This window comes from Pygocentrus nattereri, chromosome 4 (genome assembly GCF_015220715.1).
Source record: "Pygocentrus nattereri isolate fPygNat1 chromosome 4, fPygNat1.pri, whole genome shotgun sequence".
Taxonomy (NCBI): Eukaryota; Metazoa; Chordata; class Actinopteri; order Characiformes; family Serrasalmidae; genus Pygocentrus; species Pygocentrus nattereri.
The window spans coordinates 11,417,399-11,445,234 of NC_051214.1; the positions used below are offsets into that span (position 1 = coordinate 11,417,399).

A 27,836-nucleotide genomic window follows, 5' to 3' on the forward strand; every position below is an offset into this window, starting at 1 on the left:
TAAGTGTTTGGGGACTGAGGACACTAATAGTTGAAGCTTTGTAGGTGGAATTCTTTCCCATTCTTGCTTGATGTACAACTTCAGCTGCTCAACAGTCCGGGGTCTCCGTTGTCGTATTTTGCGCTTCATAATGTGCCACACATTTTCAATGGGAGACAGGTCTGGACTGCAGACAGGCCAGTCTAGTACCTGCACTCTTTTACTGCGAAGCCACGCTGTTGTAACACGTGCAGAATGTGGCTTGGCATTGTCTTGCTGAAATAAGCAGGACGTCCCTGAAAAAGACGTTCCTTGGATGGCAGCATATGTTGCTCCAAAACCTGTATGTACCTTTCAGCATTAATGATGCCTTCACAGATGTGTCAGTTACCCATGCCATGGGCACTAACACACCCCCAGACCATCAGAGACGCTGGCTTTTGAACTTGCTGATAACAATCCAGACAGCCCTTTTCCTCTTTGGCCTGGAGGACACGACGTCCATGATTTCCAAAAACAGTTTGAAATGTGGACTCGTCAGACCACAGGACACTTTTCCACTTAGCGTCAGTCCATCTCAGATGAGCTCGGCCCAGAGAAGCCGGCGGTGTTTCTAGGTGTTGTTGATATATGGATTTCGCTTTGCATGGCAGAGTTTAACTTGCACTTGTAGATGGAGCGACGAACTGACAGTTCACTGACAGTGGTTTTCTGAAGTGTTCCTGAGCCCATGTGGGAATATCCGCTACAGAATGATGTCGGTTTTTAATGCAGTGCCTCCTGAGGGATCGAAGGTCACGGGCATTCAATGTTAGTTTTCTGCCTTGCCGCTTACTTGCAGAGATTTCTCCAGATTCTCTAAATCTTTTGATGATATTATGGACTGTAGATGATGAAATCCCTAAATTCCTTGCAATTGCACGTTGAGAAACGTTGCTCTTAAACTGTTGGACTATTTGCTCATGCAGTTGTTCACAAAGTGGTGAACCTCACTCCGTCCTTGCTTGTGAACGACTGAGCCTTTCAGGGATGCTCCCTTTATACCCAATCATGACACTCACCTGTTTCCAATTAACCTGTTCACCTGTGGAATGTTCCAAACAGGTGTTTTTTGAGCATTCCTCAACTTTCCCAGTCTTTCCCACTTTTGTTGCCCCTGTCCCAACTTTGGAAAGTGTTGCAGGCATCAAATTCAAAATGAGTGAATATTTGCAAAAAACAATAAAGTTTATCCGTTTGAACATTAAATATCTTGTCTTTGTAGTGTATTCAGTTGAATATAGGTTGAAAAGGATTTGTAAATCATCGTATTCTGTTTTTATTTATGTTTTACACAACGTCCCAACTTCATTGGAATTGGGGTTGTACAATGGTGTCCTGTGACATTTGACTCACCCTGTATAGATGCTCTAAATGTTCCACTAGGGCTGTCAAACAATATAAATAATTTGTGATTAAACATTACTTTGCATAGTTAATTGTGACTAATCACATCCTAGGGCTGTCAAACAGTTACAATGATTAGCTGTGATTAATCGGATTACTCTGCGTAGTTAATTGTGATTTATTCTTAAATTTACAGGTACTCAAAATGGGCTGTCAAATGATTAAAATAATCAAAATGTGATTAATTGTATTACTATGCAAAGTTAATCTTGATCAACTGCATTCATTTTTTTTGACATACTGGTGCTCAAAATGTATTTTTTCCTAGGGATGCCAAACAATTCAAATAATTAGTTGCAATTAATTGGATTACTTTGTGCAGTTAATTGTGACTAATTCTTAAATGTACAGGCGCTCTAAATGTATTTCATCTAGGGCTGCCAAATGATTAAAATAATTTATTGCAATTAATCGTCTTTCTTTGTGTAGTTGATTGCGACTGGTTCTTAAATGTACAGGTGATCTCGTATTTCACACCCAGAGCTGATTAAAATAATCAGTTGCGATTAATCAAATTACTTTCGTGATTAACCCCGATTAATCACATATGTTTATTAAATGAATCTAAAGTGAACTATCCAAATAAAGATTGAAGAGATTGAAAACATGCTCCTGCTACATTTATTCACATTTTTACCCCAATGTGCATTCTGGAAAAGCAGGTTGTCATGCACAGTACTCTGAATGTTTATTTCGAAAAATTATATACATAATACACACATGTAGGCTAATCAAAACTAATGCATGAAACTAATATGTAAGTTATGTAGTTGAGGGTTTTAATGCATCCCCTGATTTAGAGAAGCAAGCCTACATGTCTCCTCATTCATAAGGCTAGTGAATACATTTTCGATCATAACTAACTCAGATGGCACCATTAGCAAATCAAAAGCCACGCTATAAGGTCAACAACAACAAAAAAAAGAAAAACAACAACAACAAAAAATGAACTTTTGAAATGCAGGAGCCTTTTTGTTAGCCTCATCTCTCAAAGGAACATTTAAAAACAGACACAATCACTTTGATTACGGGGCACGACAATCGACATGCCCTCATACGCCTGCATAATCTATCCACAGATGAGCCTGGGGTGCCGCCTCCTGATGCATACACATATTTCTAATTAATATGAAAATAATCCAGTTGAATGCGATTCCCTGGACAGAGCTGGCTTGTAGATGACGAGCTTGTAATGAATTAATCATTTCTATTCCTGGAGGCAGGCAGCGCAAGCAATGTCCTGTAGGGGCTATTTCTGCAAACAATAATAATGAATTTGGCTGTCCCTGCAGGGCCGCTGCAGAGCGGGGCCAGGTACAGTGGACCTGTTGTGAATAATCAATTATAAGCATGAAGTGTTCTCTCTGGAAGGGTACTACATCAATTGTCTGTTTCATCATCAATACCTCGCAGGTGCTTGTGTTTTTGTGTGTGTGCGTGCGTGTGTGTGTGTGTGTCCTCTAGAATACTTGGTAAGCATCCAATTCCATTTACTCAAGGCACTTTGTGCCAGGTAACTCCTCTTCTGGAACATCTCAACTAGTAAAGGGCAGATAAAGGCTGTGTCCTGTATCAACTACCTCTCTAATGTACTAGCCACTAGGGCAAGTGGTGCGTTCACACTGGGAAATGAAACTGTTACATTTTCAGACTTTTTCTTACAGTGTCTCACAAAAGTGAGTACACCCCTCAGGTTTCTGCAAATATTTTATTATACCTTTTCATTGGACAACACTATAGAAATGAAACTTGGATATAACTTCCAGTAGTCAGTGTACAGCTTGTATAACAGTACAGATTTACTGTCCTCTGAAAAGAATTCAACACACAGCCATTAATGTCTAAATAGCTGGCAACACAAGTGAGTACACCTCACAGTGAACATGTCCAAATTGTGCTCAAAGTGTCAATATTTTGTGCGACCACCATTATTGTCTAGAACTGCCTTAATCTCTTGGGCATGGAATTCACCAGAGCTGCACAGGCTGCTACTGGAATCCTCTTCCAATCCTCAATGATGCCATCATGGAGCCGGTGGATGTTAGACACCTTGCGCTCCCCTCCTCCTTCTGCTTGAGGATGCCCCACAGGTGCTCAATTGGGTTTATTTCTGGAGACATACTTGGCCTGTCCATCACTTTTACCTTCAAAGGCAGTTGTCATCTTGGAGGTGTATTTGGGGTCGTTATGTTGGAAAACTGCCATGCGGCGCAGTTTCCGAAAGGAGGGGATCTGTCTCTGCTTCAGAATGTCACAGTACATTTTGGAATTTATGTTTCCCTCAATTAACCACAGCTCCCCGGTGCCGGCAGCACTCATGCAGCCCCAGACCATGATGCTACCACCACCATGCTTGACTGTAGGCAAGAGACAGTTGTCTTGGTACTCATTTACATTTACAGTATTTAGCAGACGCTCTTATCCAGAGCAACTTACAAGAAGTGCTTTGTCTATCTAGAAAAAGTATCTTTGCTAGTTACCCATAGGTTAGAGAGAAAGCTAGTCCTGAGCTCAGATACTGCTAGAAACAAAAAGTCACTGTTGATACCCAGAGAAAAAGGAACAGCACTGAACAGAGAACAGTGCAATACAATACATTACAATCAATACTTAATTCAGTGCTCAGTACTCCTCACTAGGGCTCTGCCACACATGCTGGTCACCAACTGAGCCAAACAAGTTTATCTTGGTCTTGTCAGACCACAGCATATGGTTCCAGCAATCCATGTTCTTGGACTGCCTGTCTTCAGCAAACTGTTTCCGGGCTTACTTGTGCGCCAGCTTCAGAAGAGGCTTCCTTCTGGGAGGACGGCCATGCAGACAGAGTTCATGCATTGTGCAGTGTATGGTCTGAGCACTGACAGGCTGACCTCCCACTTCTTCAACCTCTGCAGCAATGCTGGCAGCACACATTGTTTTGAAGCCAGCCTCTGGATATGACGCTGAACACGTGGAGTCAACTTCTTTGGTCGAGCCTGGCGAGGCCTGCTCCGAGTGAAACCTGTCCTGGAAAACCGCTGTATGACCTTGGCCACTGTGCTATAACTCAGTTTTATGGTGTTAGCAATCTTCTTATAGCCTAGGTCATCTTTGTGGAGAGCAACAATTCTACTTCTCACATTGTCAGAGTTCTTTGCCATGAGGTGCTATGTTGAATATCCTGTGGCCAGTATGAGAGAATTGTACCCATAGCAAATCAAACCAAATCAAAACAAACCAAATTTAACAGCCCTGCTGCCCATTCACACCTGTAACCTTGTAAATCTAACGAGTCCCACTCATGACATCATGACACGAGTCCCATGACAATGACACAATTGGGCACAATTTGGACACAATTTGGTTCACTGTGAGGTGTACTCACTTGTGTTGCCAGCTATTTAGACATTAATGGCTGTAAAGTAAATCGGTACTGCTATACAGTACAGTACATCTGTACTGCTATACAAGCTGTAGACTGACTAAGTTATATCCAAGTTTCATTTCTATAGTTACAGAAATGTGAGGGGTGTACTCACTTTGTACTCACTCCAAATCCCCAAATCTTATATAGTGTAGCTTTAAAGTCAGTATGTACAAACTTAAAAAAACATGGTTCTTTAATAAAGAAAATGGTTCTTTATAGAACCATGAACACTCAAAGAACCCTTAGCATGTTTAAAGGGTTCTCCTATTATTATAAGCTTGACATCGAAACACTAGCAGAACCTTTACTGGTGCTATATAGAACCCTTTACAAAAAGGTTCTGTGTAGAACCTTCTACAGCCCATTCTCCATCAATCTGAAGAACCCTTTCACGGGTTGTCTTTTCATGCAAAAATGGTTCACGCAAAGAACCATTTAATCAAGCAAAAGGGTTCTTTGAGTGTTCATGGGTCTCAATAAAACCATTTTTAAAGACCTACAATGGGGTCCAAAAGTCTGAAACTTTACTAAAGACCTACAATGGGGTCCAAAAGTCTGAAACTACTAGTGAAAATATTTCCATGTCGCATTTTCTATTTGACTTAAAACAATTTTCATCACAAATTATATTAGAATAACAATTTGAGTGGAAATTAAATGTTTACATGACTTTCAGAATTTCAAAGACTAAGAAAAGACCTGACCTTTACACGGTCATAGTCCTGAACATGGCCGATGTCATCAATTTGTTTTCCATTTATTTCAAAGTGTATTTACAGGTTTTGAAAAAAATAAATAAATAAAAATCCAGATTTCCAATGTGATCTCACACTTTTGGTCCCCATTCTTCAGGAAATCACAATAGATTTTCTTTCCATACCATGATGTGTTGTGTTTGAGTGAAAAATGGTATTGACGAGGGTCTCTGAACTAGCTGAACATAACACTGAAAGTAAAATGTGCTATTATTGGTTATTTTTTATCTGCAAGCCATTTATGAATGTTTTTCTAGTCCCTTACACAAACTCAGTGTATTATAGAACATCACATACAGCGTATTTATACACTTTTGTACTGCCTACCTACATATGGTTTGCTTACCTATCCTATTTTAGTTTTTTTTTTTTTTCTGCTTTTGCTTAAACTAAAGGAAAATTGATGAAAAACAACTACTGAAAAAAATTGCAGTAAATATCAATATTTAGTTCTTTAAAACCAACAGAAGTGTTCTGTTTAACAAAACTTTTAGACCCTGTTCGCAGCTTGTCCGGACTGTATTTGTATAAACTTTGGCTGGATTCCATTTATACTTTTCAGTAAAAGGCACTATATATATATATATATATATATATATATATATATATAAATATATATATATATATATATATATATATATATATATATATATATACACACACACACACACACACACACACACACACACACATACTTACAATAATTAGATGATAATAATAATGTAATTCACATTTGTTTATTCTTTTGCCCTGTTATGAGAGGACAAGCTTGGCTTAGAGCTTTCATTGGCCTGGATTGCATGAAGACATGGGGCAAACCTCGGCCTCGTGTATCCTCCGTCTTCCGTTTCGTTGTTCATTTGTTGTTGTGGTTTGAATGATTCAACTGTGGTCATAACGGCCATCAAACCCCTGTTGCTCCCGGAGCTTCAGTTTCATCTTTGCCAGCATCACATGAGCGATTATGAAGTACCAATGGTTGACAGCTGGGCTCATCACTCAGAATGTGTTTGTGTCCTCGGATTCTTTAATCTTTTTTGATGCTGCAGCCTCTGTCTCCTCCGGCTGCGTTTGGCCATATCATTAGAAATATCTTCGCTGTTGTAATAGGGCAACAAGTGCAACAAGATTTTTTGGTCCAAACACCAGCCTAAAATGTTTGTGTGTAAGCAGTACGGAATTATGGCGAATGTCAAGTTGGACTGACGTAAAAGTTGCACAAATTCCAATCTGGCTGTTCAGACTGTGGCATTGCTGTAGATGTATCGGATTTCAGTACCACATATGAAATGCCTCTCAGATCGGAATTGAAAATGTCAGATTCTGTGCATTTTTGCTGTTCAGACTGACACACAGATGGCACATCCGTGTCACATACAGAGAAAAGGAACGGATTTGGGCCACTTTTACCTGCTGTGTAAACGTAGCCAGTGTGAACTACATGTCTTTGTTCGTCAATGCTTTCAGCTTCCTAAAATAGCATTTGTTTGAACAGAGGCTGTTCAATGACTCGTTACAATGCATAGTAATTTGGCATTTCTGTTTAAGGCAAAAGGTCAGATGATGCCACTCTACGCAGTGAAGTGCACAGAACAGAGTGCAGTTACTGATTTGGGGCACGTGTCTAGGCCCGGCGTGGGCAGTAGGGATATTAAAGGTTACCTCTGGGCTCTTGCGGTTTTGCAGGATCTGCTTGTCCGTGTCCTTGGTGGCGAAGTAGCGCGTGCATCCCCGGTTCAGGTACTGTGTCAGAGCATAGGAAGAGAAAAACAGAGGACAGTGGTTAGGAGCAAATATCACGTTCATGCACAATTAATTGACAAATGACCTGCTCAGCTCTCAGCGGTGGCAATTTTCAGTGTCGTTGAAGCAGTGCAAAACCAAAAAACCCCCAAAGCATAAACTACGAAACAGCAAACGTGGCCCACATCTACAGCCCCCGCAACCTCGCCAGACGCTGCGCTAATGAAATGAGCTACAAGGAAATTATATGCAAATTTCATTTAATGACTGTTGCGAGTGTAAGAGTGGGACCGTGCGACAGAATGATTTGTTCCGCACGTTAGGCCTCTTAATTCATCATTTACTTTAGCAAAACTTTTCAGCCTTGTTAAAAAGCTGTAACTAGGTGCAAATCAAATCTGGCCAGATTTTCCACTTAACCCAGTCACAGTTAACCAGCCAAGACATTCCGGGTCTGAGGTTTGCTTCGGTAATTCTGCACTGGAGATAATGTGAGTGACTCATTTGGACAATGGTACTTAGCACTTCAACATGGCTGCTACTGCTGTTAGCTGTTAAGCATTTTTATAGATAACCGTACGTCCTACAATGTCTACAAAGTCTATTTGAGACAATTTGAAATGCTCTGTTCGAGAGAACCTTTCAGAATCAGAATTGGTCATAGTGGTGGTGACGGGAGCCGGACATCTGAAGAGTTTAATACCTCTTGGAGATCAGCTGTTACACTGTCTGATCCCTTATTTTAGGATAATTTTACAATAGAGATTTTGGCCTAAAACACATCTTTTTAAATGCATTCATGAAAAGGTACATGCAGGGATTTGTGAGGCAAAATAGTCCTTGACAAAAACTTATTTCATAAGATTTACCACACTTACTATTACCAACATAACAACAAGACACATGCAGGTTAATTTACTACATTATTTATGTGGTAGACATGGCGACTTCTGGTTCCTTTCTCCATTGCAAAGAAAAGAGTGTCAGTTTCTCTACAATGAACCATTTTACAAAAAAGCGCTCTGAGTGACTTTGTTTACATCCCAGCAACTGAATTATACAGAAATTTAGAAAAATCTGGAGTTCTCCTATAAGTTTTTTCTCCACAAGAGCAAAAAAAAAAAAAGCTTTACTGTCCAAAGGTGTTTGAACCCCAATCTCCACTGCTGTAACATTACTCACTATTATATTTTATAACATAACAACAAGATCACATAAGTCCCTGAATTTCTTAATAATAAAAAACTATTAGCACCATTTACTGCCACTTGAATAGCTGTTGTCCGAAACAACATTATGGACTTCAACACTTTGAATTTAACACTTTCTTAAAGAGATTATTGCTTCATGGATCAGATTTCCAACATTTTGGTGAGGTATGTATATGTGAAAGGTCTGTTACTGATGGGAAATCTATACAGATGCCCAGAACTGCACCAGAGGGGGCGCCCACGAGTGATGAAGCTCACAGAACTTACAATTCGATCATTTTACACAGGTAGGCAAAGGTAGTGTTAGGAGTCTTGCCCAAGGGCTTGCCCAAGCAGGGACCGAACCCCAGTCTCCAGCATAGAAAGCAGGTGTTATCCACTACACTATACAATGAAGTATTCAGTGCTTTGATATTTACATGGAGTATGTTTTCACCTGTTTATATCTCTATTTAAATCTCTATTTAAAGGCACTAATAGAAGTAGTTAGAAGCTAAATATATACGAAATGATCAATTATAGGGTACTTACTATTGGGAGGTGGCTGTCCCAAGCCCTAACCCCTACATTTACACTTAAAATTTACAAAAATTTACAAAAATGATTATTTTTTTTAAAGATTTTTTATTTTATTTTGTATTTGTCATGCTTTATTTATTTATTTAACATTTAGATTGATCATGAAGTTTATTTATAAATAGAAAAACTGTTAAAAAAAAAATATTGTCCCATGTTTTCATGTCACTACCAAAATAGGAGTTTCAGTCCATAGGTGGAGCCTTAGTTTAGCCACACCCCTGTATTTTAGGGTAGGAAGTGAGACTGTATCATCCCTGTCCCTCACTGCCACATGGTGAGCACTTTGATCCCATTGTTTTTGGAGTAAATGTGTTCCAAAGTCAGAAAATAAGTGTAACATTAAAATTGAATATTTATGCAACTAAGTGAACTTTAGGTTTTAATAATAATATTATGATTTTATGTGTGTACAGCTGTTCACAGCTGTGCTTGTTAGTCATGTACTAGTTAGTCTTTTTGATGTAGCAGAGTTTCGGTAGTGTTAAGATTGTTTTGGCATAACAAAATGGAACATTTAATATTTCTTTTTAATAAAATAAACAGAATTAGTGGTTCAAAGCCTGAAAAGTCTGTGTTTTAAACCAGTTTTTCTAGAATGATCTATAAACATTTGGGGTAAATCTGACCCAAGCCTTTCCGATAAAGTAGGTGATCACTCTGCTTTGCAGTGAAAGCCATTTTTAAAAAGAGGAAAAAATGAGAGAAGGTGGTCCAGTAGGCCATGGTCGGGCTACATAAAATAAATAAATAAATAAATAAATAAAGATTGGGTTTTGAGTTCTATCCCTCCCACCAACAATCCAATCGAAATGCTATTCATGTTGGATTCTAGTGTCAAATGATTAGCCATTAAAAAAAAACGCATCTGCAGCTCAACCAACTGCATCTAACTAGGCTTTTTTGAGAAGCCCCAGTGGGTCTGACTGTCGGGCAAAACTCATCAGAAATGATGAACACAGGAGAATGTCACTGAAGCACACGGACCAAATGGGAAAGTGCGGTCATGCGGGTCCAAACGTTCACTCACAAGCTCGCTGTGTAATACAGTACCAGTCAAAGGTTTGGATACGTCCACTAATACAAGGGTTCTCTGCCATTTTACCACATTCCAGCTTCTAGAATAACAGTGAAGACCAACTGAAAACATCTATTTCACATTCTTTAAAGCCTCCATAACCCCCCACCACCCCCACCCCCACCCTGCACACACTTTTGCCAGGATGCTGCTTGAGACACTCTTGGCATTCTATAAAGCAGCATTAAACAGAGTCACCTGGGATGATTTTAAATGAAAACAGGCACGTTTTAACTTCACCGATTATTTGCCATTTCAGCTTCGGAATTTAAATGCAAATATCTTATTATTGTGCTTATGAAAAACGGGCAGTACATTATAAAAGGTACACTCTTAAAAAAGATGCTTTTAATACAGAAACAGGTTTTATTTAGAGCTATATGTGAGCACTCAAAGAGCAGTCTTTCCATGATCAGAGTTCTTTGCGTTGCGAAATCGTTCTTCAGACTGATGGAAAATGAGTTGTATATGGTTCTATATAGAATATTTTTGAAAAGGGCTTTATATAGCACCAAAAAGGGTTCTTCTATTGTTACAAGCTTGACATCGTCACAATAGAAGAACCCTTTTTGGTGCTATATAGAGCCCTACTCAAACATATTCTGTAAAGAACAACACATTCCCAGTCAATTTTAAGAAACGGTGCTAAGAACCCTTTAATCATACGAAGAGGTCTTTGAGTGTTCATGGTTCTATATAGAACCATTTTTACCTAAAAAATAAATAAATAAATAAATAAATAAATAATATTGTGTCGCTGTGTCAGTAAAATATGTCCAACACTGGACGCTGTAGAAACAGAACAGACCCCAATCCTTGGCAATAAAAGTCACGACAGAGTTTGTAATTCACTTCCAATTTGGGTGGAAGCTTTGACATCGCTTGCTTGCATATTTGGACATGAATGACTTATTTGCATTTATAAGCAGCGCAGTTGGTTTCCTGATATGCTACATCTGCAGCGACAGAAAAGTTGAAGATGTCGGCTTCTCTTTCAAGTCGTCCCATTCCACCTTAAACGGTGCCTCATTTATGTTCTGATGCTTCAAGCACCATTTAAGGTGGAACGGGAAAATTCGAACAAGCTAGCGAATGAGAAGCGACTTCAGCCACATTTGAGGAAAAGTTTTCTGAGGGAGACGGGAGGAAAGCGACTATACCTAAAGCTTAAAGCAGAGTAAACTTAAGTCCACGCTTTTGTTTATATTGTTTAGCCTTTACTAGGACATCAGCACCTACTGAGACATTAAATGTTGTGGCAAGGTGGTTTGATTTTTGTTGAACAGACAAAATGGCTCTTTTTAAACCTTTGCGTTGTGACTCCTGACCTAACCCAGCTTTTAATGCAGAGGGTGCCGGTCGGATTTCTCACTCATCCAGTTTTTGTTATGCGCTGCCGCAGACTGTCCGGGCGCTGCACTTTCACACTTCCAAGTTCCACCTTTTGCGTTCCGTCAACATTACATTCTAAATTAAAATGTAGAAAATTGATTTTTCACATTTATGATTTGATTCAGAATCGTCCACGTCCGCATTGCAATGCATTGTAGAATAGAGTCCCCCCCACCCCACCCTTCCCCTAGTATACCATATGAAAAGGTCAGCTGGTCGTCTCAGGCTGTGTTGGGACACACATCGGCTTCTTTTTATCTATAGTGTATTCACTGGCCATCTGCCATCATACATCACAAAAAAGCTCAGTCTGAATAACACAATGTATCAGACTCACTCCTGTGACTGGATCACGCTTCACGTGCCGAGAGCTCTTACTAAACTGGGAAAATCTGCTTGTAGCTGCTTGTAGCTGTAGTGAACCAGAGAGCTGGAATTCACTACAGGAAACTCTGAAGCTTCACTACACTTTTAGTCACTAATGAGCTCTTAGCCTGAAACAGTTTCATTTGATTCTTGTTAACTTTTCACATGATTTTGGTATGTTATAGTTATTGTTTTAGATCTATTAAGATTTATTATGTGAATTATTATTTATAAAGTTCAGCGTTTTAATTTCCTGTTTTTTTTTTTCATTTCATTACTAATGTTTCTATTATTGTAACCCTATTATATTTATCACTTTCCATTTTTACAATTTTAGCAGTTTATTCCAATTTATATATTTTTTGCCCTTAAATTTCAGTGTCAATATTATTGTTATTATTATTCTTTGCTTTGATATTTTTAGCAAAGCATTTCATACGTTTTGACAGTGTATTTATCTCACTACTCCTATTTCTTTAATTCCCGATTTCTATATAGGTTTGGCTACACTATTTAGAAGGGGCTCCCACAACATACTCCAAATTCAAATGAAAATGGGTTGACTGATGGGTTGATTGGTTGATTGATGGGTGGGTTGGTTGGGTTGGTTGGTTGATGGGTTGGTTGATGGGTTGGTTTGGTTGGTTGGTTTGGTTGATGGGTTGGTTGGTTTGGTTGATGGGTTGGTTGGGTTGGTTGGTTGATGGGTTTGCTGGTTGGGTTGATGGGTGGGTTGGTTTGGTTGACGGGTTGGTTGGTTGATTGGCTGGCTGGTTGGTTAGATTTCGGCCGTGTTACTAGACTTATCTGCCTTCAGACATTCGTTTTCACAGACACCTGTTTCAACGTTTGGGCAGAATCAAGCATGTACTGTGGTGTTTGGCACTGTCTGGGTCTGCCGTCTCCTCACTCAGCTAACAATAATTTAGCCCATCAGGATACAGATCCAAGCAGCATGGAGCAGGTTCGATTTTGGCATTCTGTTGCTCCAACACCAGCCACTGGATTTCACTCCCTCAAACACTAGCAATTTATCGTCTACCCTGGTTTCTGAACAGCCAGTTAAGCCTGCTTTACACTGTGTGATTACAGCAGCCTTATACGTCTCACTGCATGTCACATTGTTCCAGCTGCTGCAAATGAAATCTTCATGTTAGAATGTGCAAATTCTGTCACGCTGCATGTCAGATTATAGGACAAAGGTTTTCTAGTGATACATGTACGATGCAAGGAAATTTCTTTTTTGCAGAAAAAGTAGAGCCATGAAAGTGAAAAACCTCTGGCATATAAGTGGTGACACGTTATCTGAAAATATGCAGAAGGAGAGGATGGAACTATTCTTGGCTGGGGGAGAAAGGGCTACCTGGAATGCCCAGTCTCTTAAATAAACATGAGGACAGAAGGCTAATTTTTCTGTCACTACACGGTAGCTACCTCTGCTATTTCACGGCATGTCACTTCATATGTGAACTGAGGCCCCGGGCCAGACGACAGACTAATATTCCTAAGGTGCAGTGTGTAAGATTTAGTGGCATCTAGTGGTGAGGTTGCAGAATACCAACTGAATACCCCTCCCTCCCTCACCGCTCCCTTTCCAAGCGTGTAGTAGCCTGCCACAGTCTCAGAAAAAAAGGGACTAAAAAAGGTCACTGGAATGACTCACCTCTTTTTATGGGGGTTGTAAATCTTCAGCACCTTTAGTCGGGGATCATAATTTTACCATAATCCAAATTGTGTTGATTCCACACACCACTCTCCAGGCTTTTTAATTTATTGTTCTGTTTTAAAACATTCAGTTATGAAAAAGGTACAATGATGAACTTTTCACCTGGAATAAATTTTATTTAAAGTGCAGATCTTTAAATCAATGCTGTACCTTTGAGGGAACATTTACATTGTTTGTACCTTGATGAACAAAATGTAACTGCACAATTCCTATTTTTCTGACAGCTCAAATTCATCAGTAAGTCATTTTGTAAAAACGCGTGAGAAAAGTGGAGATTGGTGTGAGATTAGACCAAACTGCGTGAGTCTCATGACAAATGCGTGACAGTTTTCAGCCCTGTATATATCTAGTCCAGGTATGTTGCAAGCCAGGTCTTTCAAACACCATCAGCCGTTCAGAACTGTAATCAAGTATAACTGGCTGTCTTGTTTAAAGGCAGGAAGCAAGAGCCTCATTTACTCAGCTGTCCCGTGAGAGCCTGTCTGATAAACAGACACTCTCTCTACATGCGTTCTACATCTAGTTGAGATGCAAGTTGTTCAAGCCTCGAGCCACAGTCAGCGGTCAGCTCCAACATGAAATCCTTGTCTCCCTCTTTAATTACTACAGTGAGAGATGAATGGCTTCGTGGATGCTGTCACTGGAGAGGCGTGGATAAAAGATGAGTGTGGATTGAAGTTCCAAGGTGACGGAGAGGGTGTAAAACAAGAGGGGAAACAATAAGGGGCCTTCCAGAGCCGAGAAACAAGTCTGTAGACGACACGCCACAAAGGCTTTTATTACTGACGGGCCTGTAGAAGAGCGAGAGAGAGATAAGGAGAAGAGGAGGAGGAAGATGGACAGTTGACAGACAAGAAGGTAGGCGTTTGCATGTGTTCGCAACAGAAAGGCTAAATGGGTGCAGATAAGGCAAGAGAGAAGAAAGTGAGGAAGCCACAGCGTCTCCAGAGGACTGATGGGTTTATACTTTGACTTACACTCTATGAGTCCATGTAACAACTACTGGCCTACAGTCAAGTTTGTGCACCACTATTATAATGTACCATGTTTTCTTGACTTTCTGAATGAAAATCTGTAGAGGATTTACGTAATGAGTCAGGACACACTTCCATGGATGTGGGGAGGTGTTTTAAGGTGGGGGTGCTAGAATTTTAAGCAACACATGGGTGGTGTCAAGCAAAATGAGAGTCTTCATAATGTGCTATAATGTGACTAAGACATCAAACGGCTGATGTACACCTCTAGCGGTGGGCGATATGACAAAAATGTACTGAAATGTTACGAGGCATGTTCACGATACACAATACGCATCACGATATTTCGTTTTTCTGAGATTAAACACAAAAAAATAACCTGTAGTGCCATATATACAAAAATATTACAAGAATATTATAGTATACACAGGGTGAGTCAAAGTCACAGGACACCGTTTTATTTCAGAAACGAAAGGGAAAATGACAAATCTGAAAACCCCAGCAAGTAGTGGGTGAGGGGGCCTATCCTTTAGACTATGTCTGGAACATGGCCACCATACTGGATGAAGGGCAAGTTTTTCCAATGGGAAGGTGGTCATGTAGCATATCAGAGAAGACCAGAATTGTCTGAGAAATGCCGCAATCAGATTTGCAACATCTCGCGTTTCAAAAGTCATCAACACAGAAATTTGCAACAACAACTTGGAACGTTGCCTGTGATGCACAGCTATTTGACGTGTTCAATGTGCCGTCCCTGGTGCTGAACACAGAGCTGAAGCCACAGGATCCAATCGTTATGAACCCGCATGAGAATCTCTGGAGAAATGCCGTCACAAGCCTCCACGATGCGGTGCTAGAAGGTGGTGTTTGTTTCAGATTTTCTCAGCATACACAATTTGTTTGAGATGACCCCAGAGATAAAAGTCGATGATAAAATAAAAAATAAAATAAAACAAAACCTGTCCTGTGAATCCCCCCTCACCCTGTACTATAAAATATTGCAATAATACTAAAGATATTTAATCAATATTTTACAAACTGCACTGCGCTAAATCCAACTAAACAGGCCTAATTATGGTCACTATGAATGAAACGCAGTGAAATGTAGTTAGTGAGAGTCCTTCAGTGACTCAATGTCCACATTATAAAGGCATATTGTGACATGACATCACAATAGCAACGTAATTTCGCATTGACGTCTAGAGAAAATCAACGCAAAAGCTTTTGTTTGATAAGTAAGTTATTGAAAGTGGATTTAATGTTCATTTTGGAGAGCTGATTATTTTATGATGTCTTATACTGTTTTTCGTTTTTTTGTTTTTTTTTTAAGATTTAGTGATTGTAATTGTTGCTAGACCGACATTTAACCGAAGCCATCATTAGATAAGTCAGGGTTTATTTGGGTGATGATGGGCTAGTTTTTTTGTCTTGGTTTGAAATTTTGGAAAATTTCAAGGCCAATTAAAGCTCTAGTGAGATTAATTAAAGCAGGTACAGGGAGATTCACTCGAAAGAGGCCCCAAGCATTCTGGAATAACTCTCATTAGGATGAAGTCATCTGAACCAAACAACATGCAATGTGTATATGGAGCTTCAAACAAGCCGGGATGGCCCTGCGTCACAGCGATGAGGTACACGCCGGACAGCTGTAGCGACGTTTAACTTCTGTTTGTATGGAGCGTCACGTTGAACGGCATCTGGCAGAAAACAGAGATCACTTCCAGCATCACATGCAATGGCTGATATTTCCAATTACTGAAACTTTCTTAAACTAAGCCCTAGTTTAAAGTGGACAGTGAATGTATAGGTGAATTTTGAGTCTGTATTAAATTTAAACTGTTAAATACTTAGTGAAGAGGTTTTTGGCCCTGAGGTTCTCACAATGTGCAATCATGCACGTTAGTTCATCGAATACATACATTCATACGCTCCCGTGAATAAGTGAGTGGGGCTTAAGTGCACATTATGCTGCCTTAGTGGCAGATCTACACACCGTGGTAAACTAATCCCCCATTTCCTTTAGGGCTTACTGTCAAGTGCCCCTCATCCTTTTCACTTCAAAAGATTCTTATCTCCATATGAGGCACTTGAAGCTGCGTGGATTATCGCGACGGGCTGTGATCTCGCAATCCTTCAGCTCAATTTTAGCCTTGTTGCTTGAACAAAGCACATCAAAGCAGATGAAAACTGTAGTTTTAAAGAAAATCTGAAGTGGCAAAAAGTCACAGGAGCCAAAAGATTTCAAATAAAAGTGTTTACGGCATTAGAAACTCCTGTGACCCCACAGATCCTGGCCCCAAACGCAAGAAGTCAGGACTATTTAAACAGACTCCGCACAGTTGATGTCAATGAAACCTTTCATAAACATGAGCTTTAGGCAGAAGCAGGTGTCGTAACGTTTCTGGGTTCTTTTTAACGGGTAGAGTGAGAATTGTAGATGGACAGCAATGCAAGCATAAATGCAGGTTAAAAAAGGCACACAGGACCAAATTTGAGTCCTGCAGTTGTGGGTGATACTGCCATCTAGTGGTTAATTCAAGAATTGACACAAAACAGAAAAACATCCAGGTGTGCGCCCTCGCTTGCTTGGGTTCACCTCAACACATAATTATGAAGCTCATTAAGAGGTGTGTGGCAATCAATGAGACCAAGTTAAAAACACTACATTTGAAATTAAGCTGGAATTCAAAGACTAAAGGGTGCATCTGCATATCAATGTCTCATATGTTCAGCAGTGCTGATTCAAGTACAATTAAATATTCTGTTCCTATAAAAACTGGTCAACATGGGCAAAAGAATACAGCAGCTCTGGACCTGGAGGGCCTTGATCCTACAGTGTGGTGACCTCTCCACACCTGATTCAGCAGACAGCTACCAAGTTTAGATGAATTTGAACAGGAAACTCAGCAACCTGTTCTCCTCCAGGAGTGGAATAGGACAGAAGTTAGTTGCATAAGGCTTGTTTAAACCAAGGTTTGATGGGTTTTGTAGGTGGAGAAACTGCCTTATATACCCGAAGGTTGTGAGCTCTATTGTGTGTGCATTGCATATCTCCATTCCCCCCAATTCTCGTCTATTACGCCACAAAAATTGCACATATCAGTCCCAAAAAGAAAATGTTAACCTTTAAAGACCACCTGTGCTCAAAAGTGTGGGGTTTGTAAACAGTTAGCTCCTCTAGGATGGCTTATTATGGTTATATAGAGTGACCTTTGTATTAAATGTGTTACTATAGTGCAGAGTTCACCACTTTCCAATGAAAACACAGAATCTCAGCACTTCTGAAGAAGCTATGAAACAGCTTAGTTTTGTACTTAATGAATTAGCTTGAATCTATCAAGGTTCAGTATATTAAAATATGAGAGGGCCGACGACAGCTGAAGGAAGAGTCTTCAATTTGCACTGCCGATGTAAAACCATGCAAAAGTCAGCTGACTCTACTGTAGGGCAGCACAAGCACCTGTCGTTGAACGTTTTGCTCCTCCACAAGTTGCTTCAGCCCTCATGTACCACTGCAACGACACTGTAGCACTAGAAGCTAGTGTTAGCTTAGCGAGAAGGCCTAAACAGCTTGATATGTTCACACACAGGTTCATTCTGGCTCACAGAAGCCCAACTGGCGCAAAGACAAAGACTCAAACGTGTGTTTGTTTGTAGCTGCTAGTTTAAGCCAATGTTAAATAAGCAACCACTAGCAAATCAGGCTCACTGTTTAAAGACTCAAATCTGAGCGAGTGAAATCGAGTGCTGGTGCTGGACTGACACGAAGACAGAATCTCTCTGATTATTCAAGTTATGGTGGGAGCTTATTTTTAGTTCTGCACTGCCTCATCTGTTTAAACATAGAGACAGGGTAGCTGAGGGGAGAGGCAGGGTTTCAGAACAGGGGCGTTTGCAATCATGATCATAATCATGTATATTCAGAGATCTTCGTATTCTTACTGAGTGTTGAAGTTTAGTGACGCTTTTTGTAGTTGCCATTTTTTGTAGTTTATTGGCTATAACAATAATACATAAAAACATTTAACAATTTACTGCTCAAGATGATTTTTTAAAGCTTAATTTATTTCCGGAGCGAATAAAATTTGAGTCTGAAACTTTGTTAAGTTCAAACTTTGACACTTGGATTCATGTCCTCAACTAGTAGTGCTACTGCTATCTGAAGGGGTGGGACTTCGCAAAACAGATTTAAAATGAAGGAAACACTAACTTCAGCATCTTAGCACAACTCTGAACATCTCATTCCCACTGGCTATTAATAGACATGACAGAAAGGCTGTTATATTTTTCCTGTTTATTGCTGGCGGGTTAATGACCTCCTAACTGCATCACAATGGAGCAGTTACTCATAGCTCAGTGAAACCAGCTGAGAAGGTCTGTGGAAAGTGTGGAATCTAAATGGTCAAAGCACCCAACATCAGAGTTTAGCAAGTACAACAGTAAATCATTATTAGTATTTACTTTCCTTTAATGAAACGTTTGTCCATTTTTGGCAAAACGAGACATTCTGTCATTAATTTTGTCATGTAAAACACTTGTATAGTGAAGAGAAGTCTGTTAAATCACTGCACTCACCCTGAAGGAGTCTGGAGAGATCAGGTGGAATTTTTCCCGGATGTCTTCAGGAGCTCCTGCACACAGTCTGTAGAAGATGTGATAGTTCCTCTCCTCCTGGCTCTGCCTGCAGATCCGCGATTTCTCCAGCAGGTAATGAGACACGAACCCCCCCACCACCGCATTCTGGACACCACATCAACGCATACATTAGCAAGAGGAGACACTCCCACACAAGATGGCAGCTGAATGACCAAACACACATTTATACATACATATGCAAAAGTTTGGGCTCAATGACATGCTTTGTTGATTTGTGAAAAGAAGTGAACACCTCCTGTACAGAGAACACGTCCGTACATTTTCATTAGAGATGCACAATATGGACATAAAATGCAATATTTAATGCAGTATTTAAGCAACTAGCAAAATACAAAATTACAAAAGCACCAACTACTATTGTGTAAAATGAAAAATACTAACAGCTACTTACTTACAGATTCAGCTGATTTTTTGTGCACTGAAAGGCTGAGAAAAAGTCGGCATCACCTCAACAGCTTATGGTGGGCACACATATATATGCATAAATAGCCCACACAAAAACAATATTGGGTGTGAGAACAACCCTAATGTTCAATGCATTTTCACAGGTGTGCACAAGTGCATTTTGTGATAGACTGTTTAGCCTAATGGTTAAGTTACTTGTTCAACACAAGCAGAGAAGACCTGTCTGTCATCTTTGCTCTTAACAATTTATCATGGAAACTCACACTGCAATACCAATAAAAATAGAATTCATTGTGCTGCCCTGAATTTAATGCATACTTACTGTTTACGTGCTGAATTTAACATCTACATATTCAAAAATACAAATAAAACACATTTTGGCTTGTACAAAGTTATGGCACATTTTATATTACATTTTTTCTCCTCAATAAGTTAAACCATGCACTAAAATTTGTTGAAAAGTGCCACATTATAGTGTTCTCTGTAGAGGATGTATTAACTCTTTTTCCCTCAGAAAAATCAACAAAACATGCCACTCAAAATGTTGGGGCACCCAAACCTTTGCATATGATTGCATATGCTTTTAAATAGAAACCAGAGAAATTTGAATGTGAACTACCTGCATGATGTGTGTGCAGTCAGAATTCAGCACCATACAGTGAACAATTCAGCTACACTGTGAAATTGTGGTGCTCTAAACTATATCAACAAGTTTTGCGGCATGTTAATGAAGACCAAGATGTGGTTTGAGCAGAGAATGCATCTACGTAAAAGATTTGCGTGACTATTGACTTCTAGTGTTTTAGCAACATTAGCCTTGTATCGCTAAAGAAGCAAAACCTTTCATCAAATCATTCCTTTAATGCTCAGTGTAGGTGCATTGAAAGAGAACAACTTTAGTGTCCCACGTGCAGAATAAGCACTCTTCCAGTCACTTTAGATGATACTTAGAGAACACAGTGACTTCAGAACACTGACTGCTTACCCACTGCTTCCTAAAAATAAGAATCCAGCAATACGATTGCTCAAGAGAGCTCTGAGAATAAGCTATTTTGGTGTGGCTCAGCATTGCTGGTCTATACTTGGCTAAACCTCACTCACAACAAGGAGGGCAAACTGACCTTTGCGTTAAAGTGAATTTCCACAAACTTGCCGAAGCGGCTACTGTTGTTGTTGCGGACAGTTTTAGCGTTCCCAAACGCCTCCAGCAAGGGATTCGCTGCAAAGACCAAACAAAAGGTCACCATTCTGTAATCTGTCTGAGTCAGTGTGTTAAGCCAGCAGCTTTTACAGCACACACGCACCTTCAACTATCCTTTCATCAATGTCCTGACCGGTCCCATAGGAGGTGGTTAAATACCTGGGAAAAACACAGAAAAGACAATAAGTCAGAGGAGACAATCTCTTTGAGTTTTGTCAATATGACCTTTGTGACTGTAACCTGGCATCAACATACAGAAAAACAGCAATATGTCATATTTCACATGTTGTTTCTGCTTGATTAAATGACTAGTGTGTAAAATAATCTATTTTACATTGTTTAATTTATCCCCCAAACGTAGAGTGGTGCTTGAAAGTTTGTGAACACTAGAATTTTCTAGATTTCTGCATAAATTTCACCTAAAACTTCATCAGATTTTGACAAAAAATAAATGTTTTGTGGATGGATGAGACCAAAATAGATCTTTTTGGTCAAGAATGACAATGAGAATTGTTATGTCTGGAGAAAGGAAAACACTGCATTCCAGCATAAAAACCTTATCCCATCTGTGAAACGTGGTGGTAGTATCATGGTTTGGCCCTGTTTTGATACATCTGGGCCAAGACTGCTTCCCATCATTAATGGAACAATGAACTCTGAATTATAGCAACCAATTCTAAAGGAAAATGTCAGGGCATCTGTCTGTGAGCTGAAAGTAAGATCTTGTAGTAAGATAACCTTAAGCATGCAAGTTGATCTACCAAAGAATGGTAAAAAAAAGAATAAAGTTAATGTTCTGGAATAGCCGTATCAACGCCCCAACCCTAATCATACAGAGATGTTATGGAAGGACCTGAAGTAGCCATTCATGGAAGGAAACTGAGGAAAATAACAGTTGAAGCAGTTTTGTTTGGCAGGAAGCCGAGGTGCAGGACTAATCAACAACTACCAGAAATGTTTTGTTGCCGTTATTTTGCACACCAGATGCTGAAAGCAAAGGTTCAAATACTTCTACCACTCACAGATACGTAATATTGGATCATTTTCCTCAATGTATAAATGAGGAAATCTAATATTTTGTGTTTTATGTTTAATTTGGTTCTCTTTATCTACTACTAGGAGTTTTGAGCAAATGTTTGTAGAAATATAGTACATTCACAAAGGGTTCACAAACTTTCAAGCACCACTGTAGTTCTTTAGTTTTATATAACTGTTTTGTCTCTCGCTTCCAATCAACAATTTCACAGTTTCAGTGACGGATATTAGACAAGCAAGCTGTAATCACATGTAAAGCATCAAGAAGAGGTACAAAGACAGAACTCTACTTCTCTACTATAAGTTTGATACAACTTTAAAAGCATGACATCTCAGACCAAATCAAAACAAGAGAAGCAGAAAGGTCAATCTCTGCCAGCACGCCAACAATTTTAAAATTAATAAAAAATAAAATAAAAATCACAATAAAAAACAACCGTGCAAAATATGACTAATAGTGGAAATCACTGTGACTGCATGTTCTCTGTTGCTTTGTAAAAAGTTGTTGAAAATTGCAGTTTTTAGGTAAGTAAATTTTCTTGCTAAAAATCTGTTGCTTAAGGTCAGAAGCATGCGATATTTGGCAGAGATCTTCTTTTGAGATCCCACATTTATTATAAAGTTGGTCTTTGCCAATCGTTTTTCAGAGTGTGTTCTATATCAATGAGTGTGTTTACATGCACTCAATGATCCAGTCATAATCAGCTTTCTGCAGTTAATTTGATGATTCAAATGGTCATGTAAACACCATACTCCGATCTAGAAATCCAACTGAGAAATCTGAAAGAGAGATTTTAGAGATTTTAGAGATTTTAGCTTGGTGATCAGATTTCTCAGGGAATGTAAACTCTTACTCTGATTTCTTTCAGATTCCTCAGTCTGTTCTGGAGCGACGCTGAAACCAACTACACGCTTGACGAAATGAAGGATTTCAATATTTTTCATCTTCTAGATGATGTATATTCATATTTTCAGGTAAAGTAGTGAAATGATTAAGAAAAAAAAAAAGACGAAGTTTTTGCTTACGTTTACATCACGCCGTCTTCTGTGAGTTTATTGACCGGTTGCAAAGCAGAAATTCGATTATTGACTCGTACACCTGGAGTTTGTAAGCGTGTTGATCTGATTACTGACAAAATCTGATTTTCTGAAGTTAACTGATTATTAAATGCATGTAAACGAACTCAATTTCAGGTGAAAATTAAATGAAAGTTGACCGTCTTTGTTGCAAACACTATGATAACGTTGCACATAAAAACCCTTTTACTTACCATTTGAAAGCTACTGTGAAAGGAAATCTGAATGTGCGAAAATGAAAGCAACTTCACCGCTAATGAATCTCGGTGCTCTTGTTTCACATTTCAGTAACATAATTTCAGCTCAGACTGGCCCACTAATCATACATTAGCATTCAAAATGCAGAATTTCTCACAAAGGCAATGAGCAGCATATGCGATTTCAGTTTTAGTTTTAGCCAAATGTCTTCACTTCAGTGCATCACTCTATTTAAAACTATATCATTCAGTATTAATAAATATTATTTGATACTATAGAATGTCCTGCTAATTTAAATAATTACACAAATTACTGTTCTTTCAACATCACCAACTAATGAACTACAAATGTCTTTAATTTAAATGCCTTATGAAACGGACATCCTTGCCCAGAAGAAGGCTGCCAATGCTTTAGTTTGGTATTATTTTGGTTTCCAACCAGATGAATGTGGCGAATCACTGGATGTTAGCGGTGTTACAAGTTGTATGGGCAGAAAAGAGATATCATTGCAAATTGTTAAGTAATATTAAAAGCTGGCACAGTCGTTAATTATATGGTAACTGAATTTGGATCATGACCATGATTTATCCTGACAATTCTGATGACAGCAAATTGTCCAAATGCACATTATCATTCAGGCTTATTGAAAACCACACAAGCAAGCCTATCTGACATTACTTAACCATTTGACACTGAAGTAAGAGGGAGATCTCGCCAATTAATGGTGTGAAAATTAAAGAAGCAAACTTCAGACACTGGGTGAATGACTTTAACAAGCTATTTATTTAAAGCCACATGATGTTTAGCAATGAATCTGTATTTTGATTGTGGTTAAGTGGAATTGTCTCTTACCGGAGTACAAACTTAGTGTTTTCGGTCTTCCCTGCCCCTGATTCTCCAGAGACGATGATGGACTGACTCATCTTCAGAACCTTCATGTCACGATAGGCCTTATCAGCTGACAGAAACACACAGTGCATCAGCCACTCCATACATAATACTAATAATACCATCTACAGCACTCTCAATTAATGCTAAGCTCAATGTAGTGATAGCAAGTGAAGCATTTTAATAAGAAAATGTGACTAAACAAAACGAACGTCTAACTTCTACTACATCCATCCACATTTTTGCCCAACACATTTAGAGCTGAATGAACTGTCCCAAAAGTCCTAAAACACTGACTGCAGCTTTAAACTCATTGAAAAAACTCAAAATGTAGACAGATGCCAGGAGAAGTAAATGGCCGTAAAAGAAATACCTGAATATGCACCACTTGACAAACAACAGTGCTGAGAATGAATAATTAATTCTATCGCTTTCTGTATCGTTTTGCCCTGGAAAAAAAGGCTGAAAATTTGGGCTCAAAAATACAGTTTTTAAAAAATACAAAAAGTACAATCAGACCGCAATAAAGCATCAAAATCTCACACTTAACACATCATTTGACTGATACTGAAAATGAGAAACAGTGAAACTCCTATGCAGATGCGTTCAAACAGTTTGAGGGGCAGCTGATCAACTGTGAGGAAAACAGTCATGAAGGACAAAGTCACAAACAAAAGTGCAACAACAGCAAAGCAACTAAAATAAAAACGGAATTTAATCTCGGATAACCGACTTTTTTTTTTTTTTTCCCAAATTCAAAGATTTTGTAGCACTTTCTCCAGCCTACATAATGTTTACAATATTATTTTATTGTAACAATTTATTTTAAATAAACTGTTTTTAATTTACTGTCGACTTTCCTGAATAATAAAAGTGTTTTCTGTATTACCTGGTAGATTTTATGTTTAGCACTTGTATTCAAACTAAACAAAAATAAAATAAAACAGCAATTAGAATAAAAAAGTTTTTTAAAAAAAGCAACATCTTCTGTCTTTTGGTGCGTCTTGAATTTCAGTTTCAGTCAGGAATTTTAATTTTGGTGAATCGTTAGGAATTATAGTCATTTGTATCCACAGTATTTGCATTTTTACATTAGATATATTTCCATGTCTTCCTGTTCAAACAAGCCCACCAGACTGACAGTTTTAACAGCTGACATTCAGAAGCCCAGAGATGAAGAGCTGAATAAGTGACTTTAGTTTGTCTCTCTCACCGATTGCATAGACGTGAGGTGGGAGTGTTCCCAGTGAGCGGCCCCGGTACTGCTTGATGGTATCGGGGGAGTAGAGCTTGGGGATGTCATAGTAAGGGTTCACTGCGATCAGGATATTGGCCACATATGTCTGGAGGACAAAAGTTAGAACCAGGGTTAGTAAAGGAACATTCACAATGAAGAATATGAAAAAAAAAAACATTTTAAATATCTTAAATATCATCATTTCGGTTTCCGCAGTGCACTGGATTCATCACTGTACAACCAAGAACTAAAAGTATTTAAAGGGAAATTCCACTGATTTTTCTAAATTCAGTGACTGATATGTAAACAAAGTCAGTCAGCGTGGTCTGATGTGAAACGGTCTGGTGATGGGAACCAGGGGTCTCAATGTCTACAACACAAATTTAGCCATTTTTTGTCTTCTCCAAAACCACCAGTGAAATCTACATGGTTCTTCTGTGTTTTCATGGTAAAATGGCATTAAATCCACAAAATACAAGGTTGTCTTTGGGAACTATTCTGCCTTACAGCATCCTGCATGTACTTATTCTCCACCACATGTTTTAAAAAGGCACTGTAGGCCATAACTTATACTGTTTATTTGTTGGCCCTTATTTATTTGAAAACTATCATAAAACAATGTTTCAGGCATCCAGCAACATGTTCATAACTCATTTCATGTAATAACTTTGTTATGTAGCTTTTAGAGGCATAAGGACCTCTACGCCCACTATTTTTGTATACTGTATGCATCTTTCATGCATCCCTCCGCCATGAACTGTATTTTTGAAAATAGACATGTTTTAGGCCAAAATCTCATCTAAACTACCAGTAAAATGTTTCAGGTGTCAGGCAGCTTATACATAATCATTTCATGTAATATCTTTCTCTTATGCAGCTTTTTAGAGGCATCACAGGGGAATTCCAGTGCTTTTCCTAAATTTCGTCTTAATTTAATGGTTAAGATGTAAACAAAGAGAGGTTTGGTGTGAAATGCTCCGTTCTAGAGAAACTTACCAGGTCAAAATTATTCACAGTGGTGGTGATGGGAACCAGACGTCTGAATTTCAGTCTTATTTAGTTTCACTTTAAGGCCTCTAAAAGCTCCCTCACAGAAGGTTATTAGATGAAATGGATACAAATACGGCGCCTGATGCGTAAGACAATGTTTTATACTAGTGATGAGTTAAGACTATACTTTTAGAAATGCATTCATGGTGGAGCGACACATGCAGCGCACTGTGAGGCAAAACAGGCCCCAAAGAAAACACACTGCTTCAGCTTTACCACTGTTTTAATTATGCTACTGCTGAATTATGCAGCAGTCCTGCTAAATGGGTGGAAATTCCCCTTTCAGCTTCAGATGCCTGTGAGCAATTCTGTCTCAGCAGTTTCTCTAGAACTAAGCATTTTAAACTAAACCACTCTGAATCACTGTGTTTATTACCCTTAAAGATACTCAATAGTCTGATTACCCCCTGAAATACGGAGACTAGGCACACAAGGACTGTAATCCCTATATGGTTCACCCAAAACAGGTGGATATCAGTGTTAAGGTTATATGAGCAAAACATGCTGGACTGGATATGGCAAGAAAAAAGATTGAATCTCGTCTGATTCTGTCAAATCTAGCCTGATACTGCACAGAATTGGCTGTAGCCACATGAATAAGACAGTAAGTGTGGGGTCGTTTAAGCACGGTACATGAATACATGCAATATTTCATTTGAATTGTTTCATAGCAGAAAAAGTGGTATCGTTCCATCTCTATTTCATTTCTAAAGCAACATGCAGGAGCACCTTTTTACCTCTACTGACACATCTAATCTGTAATCATGCTATATTTATAACTTTTAGATAACAAGGTTTCATATCACCCCTTCCTTGACACGTCTACCATGTTTGTTTGTTTGAGTTGTTCTTTCAGAATTCACGCCACTCACGGTTTCCTACTCAAATTAGTGGTTAAATCCCATCCTGGGATTTGGCTGCGAACCAAAGAGTTATCTCCTTAGGGTCACTGCATCTGAGAGAGGGCACGCATCCACTGTGAGCCAACTTCCTCCAGAAGGTCTAACAAGCAACTATGGGCTGCTCTGAATGTTCTTAAATATGAATAAAACAAATAATGGGAGTGTAGTGACTCAGTGTGGCCACCAGGTGGCATCTAAACACTTCTGCTGTTCACTGCCCCTCACTGAAAGGCAAGCAATGGTGTTCCACCAGAGAAAGCGAAGATCAGGAGAAATGAAAGGGGAATTCCACACTGCTGCATAATTAAAACTATTAGGACGTAAACAAAGCCATTTAGAGTGGTTTGCTGTGAAATGCTCCATTCTAGAAAAACCTGTAAACCTGTAAGTCGTAATCTTAAAACAGTAAGTTTTCTTCAGGGGCTGTTTTGCCTCATAACGTACTGTATCATTACATTTACAGTGTTTGGCTGACGCTCTTATCCAGAGCGACTTACAATTTGATTGCTTTACACAGGTAGGCGAAGGTAGTGTT

The 27,836-nt window shown here is 39.1% G+C and overlaps 1 protein-coding gene across 2 annotated transcripts in view; it reads right to left on the minus strand.

Annotated features, from left to right (window-relative positions):
• The window catches only part of myo6a (myosin VIa), a 177,766-nt gene that overhangs the window by 107,306 nt on the left and 42,624 nt on the right, over nt 1-27,836 (minus strand). For both annotated transcript variants that reach the window (XM_017697703.2, XM_037538156.1), the window contains exons 5-10: nt 25,326-25,455; nt 24,077-24,182; nt 21,018-21,073; nt 20,835-20,932; nt 19,228-19,392; nt 7,249-7,329 (exon numbers count right to left, since the gene is read on the minus strand). In XM_017697703.2, the coding sequence (XP_017553192.2) occupies nt 7,249-7,329; nt 19,228-19,392; nt 20,835-20,932; nt 21,018-21,073; nt 24,077-24,182; nt 25,326-25,455 (636 nt within the window). The remainder of the gene's footprint in view (nt 1-7,248; nt 7,330-19,227; nt 19,393-20,834; nt 20,933-21,017; nt 21,074-24,076; nt 24,183-25,325; nt 25,456-27,836) is intronic.